Source organism: Centroberyx affinis, unplaced genomic scaffold (assembly GCF_046629955.1).
Source record: "Centroberyx affinis isolate AG114_WGS23_722 - 3 ecotype Tasmania unplaced genomic scaffold, CSIRO-AGI_Caff_v1 ptg002979l_1, whole genome shotgun sequence".
Classification (NCBI taxonomy): domain Eukaryota; kingdom Metazoa; phylum Chordata; class Actinopteri; order Beryciformes; family Berycidae; genus Centroberyx; species Centroberyx affinis.
This window is the reverse complement of record NW_027281086.1, coordinates 141,345-153,550: the sequence shown is the minus strand read 5'-3', so window position 1 is coordinate 153,550 and position 12,206 is coordinate 141,345. Positions and strand designations below refer to the sequence as shown.

Below are 12,206 nucleotides of genomic sequence, written 5' to 3'. Positions count from 1 at the left end.
AAAAGGGATTCACTATAAGTAGACCCATTTGTTTGTTTTGTACTAAGTGCTGATCGCAATCATTCATTTCAAACTGGTCAGGGTATTTATAATTGTTGAATTCAAGTTGTGCATAATGAGGAATATACAAATATTCAAAAATATTGTTGTGAAATGACCTGTTATTATTTTCTTGGTTATTATATAGGAGAAAGGGAACGGGGGAAATGGCGCATATCGGAGAGGAACTGAACAGAGTAGAGAACGGGGTTTGCATGTCATTTTACACTGCAGATCAACTTTTCTTAGACGATATCGATGTTTACGGACATAGCACAGGTCAAGGGATGGATCCGTCCTCTTTGATGCCATAATGTTGACCGCTCTCTCACACACAGGTGCAGTGATCAAAAAGGGCTTTTTACTGCTTCTCTGTCTGCCTGACTTCCTCAACCTTCAGCCTCTGTGAGTCTGTGTCTGACTTTGTGTGTGTGTGTGTGTGTGTGTGTGTGTGTGTGTGTGTGTGTTTGTCAGCCTGCCTTGGTGGCCAGATGCTCTCCCCAACCCACACACCCCTCTCTTTCTAATGCCTTCTCCAAAACATATTTATAACGGTCAGAAAACTGTTTTTTCTCACCACTTGACAATCCTAACGTTGCCCTATTCCACACATTAACCCCCTCCAAAAAAAACTCTCACCCCTTTTTAAAAAGGTTTTTGAAACCTTTTTTCAGAGTGATAAACTTCAGGCAAACACTATATATGTTACATAGAGTTGAACAAGAATGCCCTGGATTTTTTTAGCCATTCCCTGCGGTGAATTCAACTGCAAGGTGAAAACACATCATTTATAGATCTATATGTAATGATGATGATGAGAATAATAACATAAAAAACATAGTATATTAAAGATAACAATATTAATTATTAAGTATGTAAACATTTTTAAGAATCTCCGTCTTCCAAATAGTGTGGACAAATTATTTGAAGCTATTTGTTTTGTTTCTGTTTCATTTTGGGTTTTCTGTAAATGCTTTCTATACTGCTCGCCCTGTGGTGACCCCAGTGAAGCTGACACACGTTTATGCATATTCTCTCTATGTGAGTATAAAATTACGACTCCATAACCTCATGCTGAGTTGCCTCAATGCTAGCTTACGATGGATTCTATTCCCAGACTGCAAACTGAACGGACTGAGCGGTAGTGTAGAAAGCATTACATACTATGATTTAAAAAGAGTATTTTAGGACTAGTGAAATACATAATGAATATGACTATATACAGTATGAGCATAAGTATGCAGAGATAAAAGGTATATATATATATATAAATATGAAGTTTTGTTTTAAATGAAATACAGTATATACTGATAAAAATATGATAGAGCTACAACTAAGGTGTTGAAATAAATGCTAAATAAACTCTGGCCCTGTCTTGATTCTTATTTCTCCATGGATCCCCTCTTCTGACAGATTCACATAATGATCCAATTTAAAGTGCTGTGTTTGAATTGAGTCATTTGGCAGCAGCTCCTCTTCGCCCTGCGGTGGTCGAACACAACATTGTTTTCAGGTCCTGAATTATTTTCCCATCAGGCTTGATGAGGTAATAGAAACAAAACAGTGGAGCTCACTGGGGGGGGGGGGAGAAGATGAGATGGCTTCATTCAAAGCATGCGGTCGCTGTATTCACGTAACGAAGCAAAAGATTCCCATAAGGCGTGAGAAACACTGAGAAACAAGACTGTGGGATAAGATAGTTCCACAGCACAGCGGCCAACTTCAGCCTCAACACATGGAACATTTAAAGGATAATACCAGTGTTTGCTGTTTAAGTTTGTTCCAATCGTCTAGGTTGACTGCACACAGTCAGTGTAGTTGGAGATATCTTCCCTTTTTCCATTTGCTGCCATTCACCTTTACACAGTATGAAAAACTATTTCCACACACTTGAAAATTGCCCAAGCTAGATAATCCAACACATGATGCCTTAATTTGGTTTTAAAGTTTCTGTTTTACCGTTATTTCATTTTGCCCGAGCTGAGTGTTTCCATATCAGCGCTGCATTACGTTCCGCTCTGCTTACTGTCAATCACCTGACACCCACAAGAAGAAACAGAAGTCTCTGCCAAGAAATAATCCCCCAAAACATGTCACCTTAAACACTTAATTGTCATTTCCATGTCTTCTTATCTGGCTACAATGTCTTTGTTACCCAGAAGCTCATCTCATGCTAGGTTTGACACTGGAAAGTTTGGATTTTAAACACAACAACAAAACAAGTAAATGCAAAATGATTGAGGAAAATGTAAACTAGACCTAGACAGAAGTAAAAGGGCTTTAACTCTAAGTGACACCGGTGTTCCCCTTTAACTAATGGCTCATATCCAAAACAGCACAGACCAGTTAGTGAATACTATACAGCTGAACATGCTGCTTACTGTAGTCTCTTTGACACAGGCATATTTCTAGGCCTCACCAGAGAGCGGTGGGTGACAAAGGAGTGCAGGACTAATGTGGCAGTTCATGGGACACTCCCCCCCCCCCCCCTCACACACACACACACACACACACACACTAATGAGCTCACATGACCCTGTGCCACACTGACACGATGCTGTGACCAGCAAATGGTCAAAATGAAGTTCACATTCTCTCCCGAGCTTGCTTAACGTGTCAACACTATAGTTCATTAGCACCATATTGAGAGAGGGAGAGAGAGGGAGGGAGGGACGGGCAGAGAAAGAGAAGGAGGGGGATTCTTCCAGCTGTTTTTCTAATGCAGAGGGAGAAGGGGAGAGGGTGAGAGTCAAAGAGGGACAGAAGGAACAAACAACCTGACAGCGAGGGAACCAGTGAAGTCCATAAAAAGAAGGGAGGGATGGGGATAAAGTAAAGGGGAAACAAGAGAAAGAAGAAGGAGTGTTCATCCATGGAGTGACTGTGAACTAGAACAGCACAGCTGACAGGGGAGGAGAGCAAGAAAGGTAAGTTTTTTTCCTCTCCCCCTTTCGGTTTGTTTGCCTCAAGCCAATTAGCAGCAAAGTGATTACCATGCAAATGCACTGATTTGTTTAATTTATTTTTTTTTTGTTGCATGCATTGCCTTGGTGACTCACACAGCCTCTCTCAGATCAACAACGAGTGTGTGTAACTTTAAGTGCCAAGGGAAAATTGGGTCAGTGAGTGAGGAGAGAGAGAGAGGCATGTGTTAGAGGAGGAGAGGCACACTGGGAGAGGGGTAGACGGACAGAGAGAGAGAGAAAGAGAGAGAGAAATGGAGAGAAATCCTCAGAAGCTCTTGAACTAACAAGTGGTCACTTGAGTAATCAGAGAGAAATGTAAGTGCTGGTTTCTCCCAGGCATGACCTCTGCCACTTCTTGGGTTTTTTTTATTGTGTGTGGATCGACTTTCTTTAGTATTATAATACTTGGGCGATATGAAGGCATCTTGAATTACAGTGTGATAGCTGTTGAGTCGTGTTTCAAATCGGTTTGTGCAGCTCTCTCTTGCTTTGGACGGGAACATAATCAGATAAAAGCAGAAAGTAAATTAGAAGAACTTGAAGTGTGCAAGGACTGCCTACCAAGCTTTTACCTATAGAAGATCATGGCAATAGTTTAACATGAGAATATACCAATCAGGAGCAGATAGCTGAGGGAAAGAAGAAGAGACGTTGGGAGATAAACACACAGGTCCTTTTCTGGAGGAGCCTGACTCTGCCTCATGCTCAGTCTTGTGATGAGGTGTGGTTAGTCACTTTCATATTACTCAGCCAGCAATGTGTCAAGTTGTTACCCAGACAGAAATAGGCCTGAATGTGAGTGCGTCCTTTGCGTGTTTGTGCATGGATCTCCCTCCTTTTGTTCAGTCTGTCTTTTTACACCCATGAATCCACCAAGCCTGGAAAAATGTCTGCTATCTGGACAGTTTATTCCATTTAAATCCCGCACCCAGACTTGTTTGCCAGATCAGAAATCTGCCCCTGTTGCGCTTTTGTGGTCAGGATCTCCGGATCAAATGGCAGGGGGAGTGAGAGAGCGGGAGACAGTTGGGTCTCGTAGGCCTTGTATTAGTCAGAGCAAAGGGAAAGATGACCTTTCCCTGCTGTTTATTTTGGGACGGCAACAGGAAGAATGCCGGAGCGGCTGTTCTATTCCTGCTGTCAGATTCCAGCCCAGTGGATTCCAGTCCGCCACTGGAACGACACTCCCCTCACTCACGCACGGGCTTGGATGCATGTAAGCAATGTACAGTATAAATAACACCTCATCAGGCTCTTCCAAGTTGTCATGGCACTGCGCTAAACTAGACATGCTGCTACGCTTCAAGAGCCAATTATTTCCTATCAGACACGACTGCTACGCGAGGCAAAATGGCTCTGGTTTATGAGGAAGTCGGCTTGCTGTATCTGCACATTACACACACATAACGCAGAGGTCCAACCTGTTATATGATAATACGTGTCACCTGTCTGCTTTTTTTTGCTTGTTATGCATCTTAACCAGTCTAGGGACTCTCTTATAAAACAGAAACAGCTATTCCTCCCTCTCTGCGCCAGACAAGTCCCTAATAATGGCGAGTCTCCCCAAAGAGCCGCCTGAGGATGCCAAGAAACAGAGCTTCTGGATGGTGAGGATTATATTTATGAAGAAATCTGAGAAATTAACTGCCCCAGAAATAGCTAATATATCCAAAACAGTGCTTATGTGTGCTCGTGGATGTCCAACTTGTGCTTGTGTGTCTGTTCTTCTAACTTTTCCCCGCCATTTTTTTCTCCTCCTGCTGTCGACCGATGTCTGTCCTCCCAGCCGGGGAATTATGAGCGAACGGTGCGGCGTACTGACCAGTCCTACCAGGCCTGCAACGACATCATGACCTGCTTCCTGGAGAGGGCCAAGGTGGAGAAACAGTACGCCCAGCAGCTCAGCCAGTGGAGCAGCAAGTGGAAGACGATAGTGGATTCTCGTGAGTATGGGAATAGCAACAGCAAGAGCCACTGTGGCCTGAAAACAAAGCTGGTTCCCAGGCCTTTTTTAATCATGTGAAGTCCCATTCTCATCAAGCTAAAGATACACTTTGAGTCCTACTAAATGGGTGCATCTGCCCTTGTTTGAAATTCTCTAATGGACAGATGGAGGTAATTTGTTCCTTATTGGCTCCATGACTCACCTCTGCGCTCTGTTATTTCATTCCTCCCTCTCTTTTTTTCTCCCCCCCCCCCCCCCCCCCCCCCCAACCCGCCCCCTCCCAGGACCGCTCTATGGCTCCCTCATGAGGGCGTGGCAGAGCTTCTTCTCCTCCACCGAGCGCCTCTCCGCCCTGCACTCCTCCATCTCCCAGTCCCTGGTCTCAGAGGAGGGGGACAGGGTGAAGACCTGGCAGAAGGAGACTTTTCCCAAGAAGATGTTCTGTGGCTTCAGTGAGAGCCACAGCAACGAGACGAGCTTCTCACGAGCGCAGAAGCCCTGGAGCAAGAAGCTGAAGAAGGTCCAAACTCACATGTGCTTTTCTATTCATTTTTGAGGACTTTGTGCGTGTGTGTGTGTGTGTGTGTGTGTGTGTAGTTGTACATGTGTGCAACAGTTTGCGCAACTACCTCTTGTTTTAGAGTACATATTTGTTCTTTATATTTATTTAACCTCAACAAGATAAAATTTTAGGCGAGAAAATATATAAACTGCAAGATGTCAAAAAAAAAAAAACTGTGACTAGCTATGAAAAAAACAGTTTAGTAAACAAAAAATGAAAAAAAGAAATCAAAATTAAAATCAGCCTGAATTATTTGCAGTTTTAGTCTTTTGATAATTTCCATAATGAGAGCGGAGGGTGAATGCTCTAGTAGTGAATAAGCTCATATCAAATCATTCATTCATTCAATACATTATCAATACATTGATGCACAATATAACCATGTATACATAAATTTCTGTCTGTCTGTTCATAATAGAGGCACTACAAACACACTCCATACAGGCATTACTACTGAAATACTAAAACTTTAATGAAAAATAAAGACTAAACTAAATCTGACCTTGTGTTTCACAAATGAAACAAAATAATACTAATGCTTACAGTACTAATACTATATTAATACTAATAATAATCAACTTTAGCTGTGTAGCACTTATCTAAAGGCAGAGTTTACAAACTGTTTCACAGAGTGGCTTAAAAAACAAGAATATTAAAATATGTAATTTAGGGAATTATGGAAAAATATGAAGCAGGAGAAAACATTAAAAGAAAATGAACTGATACATTAAATGAAAGCAGATAAAAGAAAGCATTAGAAACAACACAACATTAAAAGTGAGCAGGATGAAAAACAATTACATAAAAGCAACAAAGGAATATTACAAAGGAATATTTTAAGAAGTGATTTAAAAGATGATACTGGCTTCATAAAAGTAGAAAAAAATTAAATGTTTAACCCCTTCCTGAAAAAAAACTTTCTGAAACTGAACTGAAATGGAAATAAAAGAAATAAAAACTAAAAACGAATGGAAATCATATCATCAATAAATAACCCTGGTGTGTGTGTGTGTATGAATGTGTGTCAAACAGCTGGAGGCGGTCCGAGTCGTGTTCCACAAAGCCTGTCAGAAGGAGCAAACAGCCATGAGCAAAGAGAAGCAAGCCAACGAAAACTCGGAGATGAGTCCAGAGAAAAAGCAGAAGATAACGGCGGCCAGAGAGAAAACCACGGAGGAGAAGGACAAAGTGAGCAGAGATGTTAACACACCTAAACACTTCACTCAGTCATTACACATCTAAGTTCACAATTCTCGATTCATCACAGATGAAATGGAAATATTGCACTCACAGAGAGTTTTGTTGGGCCGATACATGTGGTGATATTTATTCAGCTGATGTGAAACTACTCCAGGGAAACAAATCTCTCCAAACACACACTCCAGCCTTGAGCTCTGTGTGTTTTTTCAAGCACTTCCCTTGTATGGTGCTGTTTTATTGTTACCATGCCCCGTGTTTATGGAGGCTTAAATCATGTGCACATTGCATGGGAACGGTGTAGAGCTCCAGAACTGATTTAAACTTTGACTTTACTAATTAATGCTTGCAGTAAAGTATATATATAGCAGAATTTTACACAGAAACACTGAATCCATGAGAGAGATGTGGAAAAGACAAAGTACAAAGAAACATAAAAGAAAGAATTAAATGATCAGAAAAATGGAAATTTAAAAAGGTATATATATAGACACACATTTGGACAAAGGAAACACAAATATACACAAACTGTATTCTTACTACCTGCCTCAAAATGTTAATGGGTTTTTCAGTCGATTTATTTTGGCACTGAACAGTTGTGGTTGCTGCATGTCCCTTGTGGGGTGATCCAGCTCTTCTTCTAATAATTTTAAGGGCTCGTATTTAGAAATTTTAGCTCCGCCATAAAATAAACATGATATGAGGTTCTTCCTGAAAGAGGGCATGGCAGGTTTTGATCATAAAACTGCTCCTCTGAGCTCCCCGCAGGTCAGGGAGCGCTATGAGAAAGTGCTGGAAGACCTGACGTCCTACACTCCTCGCTACATGGAGGAAATGGAGGCTATTTTTGACCAATCGCAGGAGGAGGAGAGGAAGAGGATAAGCTTTCTGAAGCAGGCCTTCCTCTCCATCCACAGGCATCTTGACATCACCAACAACGAGAGGTGAGCCGCCATCTGCGTGCTTGTTTGTTTGTGTGTGTGTGTGTGTGTGTGTGCAGTGTGTGTGTGAGTGGCTGGGTTAATATAGGACAAGTGTTGCTGTATATTGAATGCGTCATGACAAACACGCGTCTCCCTCTGTCAGTGTGAAGGCGGTGTACAGCGAGCTGCACCACACTCTCATGTCCATCAGTGAGCAGGACGACCTGAGGTGGTGGAAGAACAACCACGGGCCCGGCATGCCCACTGACTGGCCCAAGATCCAGGTATATTAAAAAGATTCATCCCAAAATATCAGGGTTTGGGCCATTCATGAATTGAACTGAGAATGCATGGTGAATTCCAATTCATTCCTGGAGTTGGAATTGGAATTGGAATGCCAGGAAACAGAATTCCATTAACTTCCATGAAATCCCACTTCTAAGAGAGGTTGTCTCGACTTGCTAAACATTAGGAATCAAACATTAGGAATCAAATAAAAGACACTCAGTCAAATACATTCAATCATAATGTATGTATTATGATTATATGTTATGCGTCAAATACCAGCTGAAAGGTTCCTTTAACATTTTACGATATTCAGTATTGATAATATATAACACTATGTGTAATCTCAGATATGTGGTAAGAAAAAACAAAAAAAACATGGAATTTCACAGAATTTCACTGAATTAAATTCAACTTCTTAAAATTTCAATTACATTCATATTCTGGCTCCTGTAGGGTTTTTTTTCAAATTCCAATTCCAATTCCTCAGTTGAACTGGAATTGATGAGTTAATTCACGAATTGACCCAAACCTGCAAAATGTGATACATTTTTTGGGGGGGAAATGATACATACTATTTGCACACACAAAAAATGCTGATGCTTCTAAAAGGATAGTAGTAGGGAAGTCCTTTGCTGAACAAATGAGAACACTTTTACAGAGAGATTATTCTTATATTTTAGAGATACTTAATTCTGAATTAAAGGTAATGATATTTTCCAGCTAATTACCTTTAACCCGAGTTACAATACAAGTATATTCCTGTGTGAAGGTTCGCTGGGGATGCATGCAGTCTATTTCCTCTGCAGTTCTTCTATCTGATAAAAGCATTGATAAACCTGAAGTCTAAACCTGTATCTCTCGCGTCAGGAATGGGTCCCACCGGTAAAAAAGCTGAAGAGAAAGAAAAGAGACCAGAAAGGGCAAAAGGACCGATCGTAAGTTACCCTGTGTGACAACTGATAAATAACCCAGAGATGAACAATACACATTTTATTCAGTGAGTCAGATTTAATGTTGTTTTCTACTCCTGAAACCGTCCATGTCTTCTCCTGCTAGTGTGATGATTGGGGGTGTGAAGGTGCGAGCTCTGTACGACTACGTGGGAGAGGAGGGTGATGAGCTGTCCTTTAAAGCAGGTGACAACACCAAGAAGTGTGATATGACAGGACTGGATATACACTGTATTACAGCAATATTCTCAGTGTTGAAGCTGCACTAGCTGCTTTAGTAAAAATACACCCAACACCAGTCTACATCACAAAGTGTGGCTGCAACGGAGAAGAGCGTCCACTATTAGACTCTTTTCACAAACATGGCTGACATACTTCCACTTCTACTGTCAACATAATGTATAACACAATACAGTTGTTGCCACTGACATATCTTTCTGTTTGTCAGACGACTGCAAGAATATAAAAAACTGATTTGATCGAGGGTGCTAAAATGCTAAGTGGCTAACCTAGGCTAACGGTAATTTCTGTGCTGTTAGCATTTTGTGACCCTCAATCAAATCACTTTTTTATATTCTTGCAGTCGTCTGACAACAGAAACAGAAAGATATATCAATGACAACACCTGTATTGTGTTATACGCTATGCTGAAACACAAAATAAGTGATCACAGTCAGAGTCGGAGGCAACAGAAAGTTGTCTTCTTAACATTGCTGGCAATGGTGAGAATCAATCTATACCCTGCGGAAGTACGTCAGCCATGTTTGTGAAAAAGGTCAATTGAGACCCTGTAGATTTGCTCTATTTGCCCAAATGAAATTCTCCAGTCAGGTATGGACACAATATTCCCCATTAGTTTTAGTTTCTGGAAAATGGCGTACTAATCTAGTGGTTACTTCATGGCTTTCCAGTTGGCATAGATAAAAAAAAGTTCTAACCAAAACTACCATCACAGATTTTGGACAAATATTTTTCAGTGTTCACTCCTGAAAACCCTGTTTCCTTTTCCTAAGACAGCATGGTTGTGTCCTGGTGGCTGGAATTTATTCATTTTGAAGAATCCAGAATTTGTGAGAGTTCAAGATTATGAATTACTTTCCATGTTTGTTCTGGTCCAATAACCAAAACCCTTAATTTTATCCATGAAATGTTCTTAATTTCTCCATTACATAAACATTGATTATCCATTTAAAAATAACATATCTTTAAAAAAGTAAGGTTAATATCATGGGTTTTTAAGAGATTTCTTCATGGATTGATTCACAGAGACATTAGTCATTAAGGGATTTCTCATGCCTTTTGTGCAGATTTACAGGACTATTAAGTGGAAATTAATGGAAAAGTTCCTGTCTCCCTGAATTTTTCATTAAATTCGAAAGTAAGGAGTCAAGATTAAGGGGTGTTTAAGGAGGTTTCGATGGGATCTCCACCATTAATAACTCCCATAACTGATTTTAAGGGGATTTTGCATGAATTAAGAGGTGAATTAATGTAAATGAATGAAAATTTAAGGTTATTTTAAGGGGTCGCTCCCTTCTGAGCAGTCCATCCCAGCGTTATGTCTCGTTCCAGCATCCTGTTTCAACCAGAAATATGTCGAATTACAGAACCTGTTTCGAAAAATGCCGTTTCCTTGTGACTTTAACAGTCTTTTATTTTCTTGAATCACAATTTGAATCCTGACCTGCCATCCACAATGTGACCCCAGGTGAGGTGTTCCTGAAGGTGGAGGAGGAGGACGAGCAGGGATGGTGCCGAGGAATACTGAGCGGAGGGAAGGAGGGCTTCTACCCAGCCAATTATGTTGAAGTTGTGGAGTGACATCATCACATTGTCCAAATATTTCGTCCTGAAGCTATTTCTCACAAAGTGTTAAGAGTTTTCAAATCTTCCAAAAAAAATAACACCAATTAACACGTAATGTCCAAGATGTTTTGTCACAATGATTCTGAACAAATCTAAAATGTTCTCAGTAATATATGAAACGTAAGATTTTAGTAAGTACTTTAAATTCTAACCAATATGGTTTGAGTACTTTTGCAATATGGATTAACTTATCGATGACTAGAATGTGCTGTGTACCTTTTGTGCAGGAGCTATGTGTGTATGTATGTGTGTGTGTATGTATGTGTGTATGCATGTCAGCATCAGCGTGTGTGCATGTTTAAGAGTGAAACAGAAGAGAACCAAGGAGGATATTTATTTACCGTCATCTTGTCCGAGTCATTAGCTCACAAGTGTTTATCATGATACATAAGCTTTACCCATGCACAGGTTTACAGTGATGTGTCATAAAGTCCAAAAGGTTAATGTTTACTTGATAAGTGTTATGAAGAAGCACATAGAAGTTCTTTTGACAGTGGAATGGATTTTCAAAATAAAAGTAACTAATAATTTTGTTTTGCCTCTTGTCCTTCTTGCTGACACATTTGAGGTTGTTTTGTGTGTGTGTGTGTGTGTGTGTGTGTGTGTGTGTGTGTGTGTGTGTGTGTGTGTGTGTGTGTGTGTGTCTGTGTGCGTGTGTGTGTGTGTGTCTGTGTGCGTGTATGTGTGTGTGTATTTTTTTATGAACAACACAAAAGACATACAAGATAAAAAGTACATAAACTTAACATATAAGGTTATTTTTTTTACCTGTCAAAAGAAAAGCCATACTTTTCAAACACTGTATATTAAGCATGCTTTTTTGCTTTTTTGTAAACATCTTCCCAGTCATTTTTTACATCAATTTTAAACAAATTAAATAGACGCTTGCTTCATATCCATTTTATTTTATGGATAAAATATCTTCCAAGTAAAACAAGTAAATTAACAACAAACAAAGCATTATTGTTCTCATTGTTTGGTTTGAAATAATCTTTTTCTTTTTACCAAATAAATGCCCAGATGCCCTTGGTTTAATTCTGTAAAAAGTTCTCTAATGCGCACCAGAAGTCTTTTACTCATTAGCATTTCCAAAACAAATCAGTAATCTTCAGCCTCAGGGAAACATACACAAAAAGCACATTTATCTTCAGTGGCAGTTTTAAATCTGTGTTTTTACAGGATAGACTCTGAATGAATTGAAAGATACTTGTTTTTCTTCATCTGATTTAGGAGTTAAATTGACCTTTAACCTTTTACTGCACAGTTTGACAACAGGGTCTCAGAATTCTGTTTTTATTTCTACACCCGTTCTCTTAACATTTGTGAAATGTTTACCTAGAGTTAGGCAATGTGCAATTAAATCACTAAACCAACTGAACAGCTTTGTGTGCACACTATGCAGGCACCACAGAGGGCTCTTAAGTAAAAACCTGTTTGACAAGAGATAAGAGGCACAAATGATGAATGGCA

At 40.0% G+C, this 12,206-nt stretch overlaps 1 protein-coding gene across 1 annotated transcript; it reads left to right on the top strand.

Moving 5' to 3' along the window:
- Nucleotides 1–2,854: 2,854 nt before the first annotated feature.
- Nucleotides 2,855–11,233, top strand: LOC139658909 (protein kinase C and casein kinase substrate in neurons protein 1-like). Its single transcript, XM_071537092.1, has 10 exons — nt 2,855–2,966; nt 4,513–4,612; nt 4,792–4,948; nt 5,235–5,470; nt 6,545–6,700; nt 7,478–7,653; nt 7,796–7,916; nt 8,788–8,855; nt 8,977–9,056; nt 10,579–11,233. Exons 2-10 carry the CDS (start codon nt 4,556–4,558, stop codon nt 10,689–10,691), a joined length of 1,164 nt encoding a protein of 387 aa, XP_071393193.1. The 5' UTR covers nt 2,855–2,966; nt 4,513–4,555; the 3' UTR covers nt 10,692–11,233.
- The last annotated feature ends 973 nt before the right edge of the window (nt 11,234–12,206 follow it).

Bases quoted from the DNA above. Each gene is read 5' to 3' on its own strand.
- LOC139658909 (XM_071537092.1), top strand. From the start codon at position 4,556: ATGGCGAGTCTCCCCAAAGAGCCGCCTGAGGATGCCAAGAAACAGAGC. The intron at 4,949-5,234 runs GTGAGTATGGGA...GCCCCCTCCCAG, and splicing joins GAAGACGATAGTGGATTCTC to GACCGCTCTATGGCTCCCTC. The intron at 5,471-6,544 runs GTCCAAACTCAC...TGTGTCAAACAG, and splicing joins GGAGCAAGAAGCTGAAGAAG to CTGGAGGCGGTCCGAGTCGT.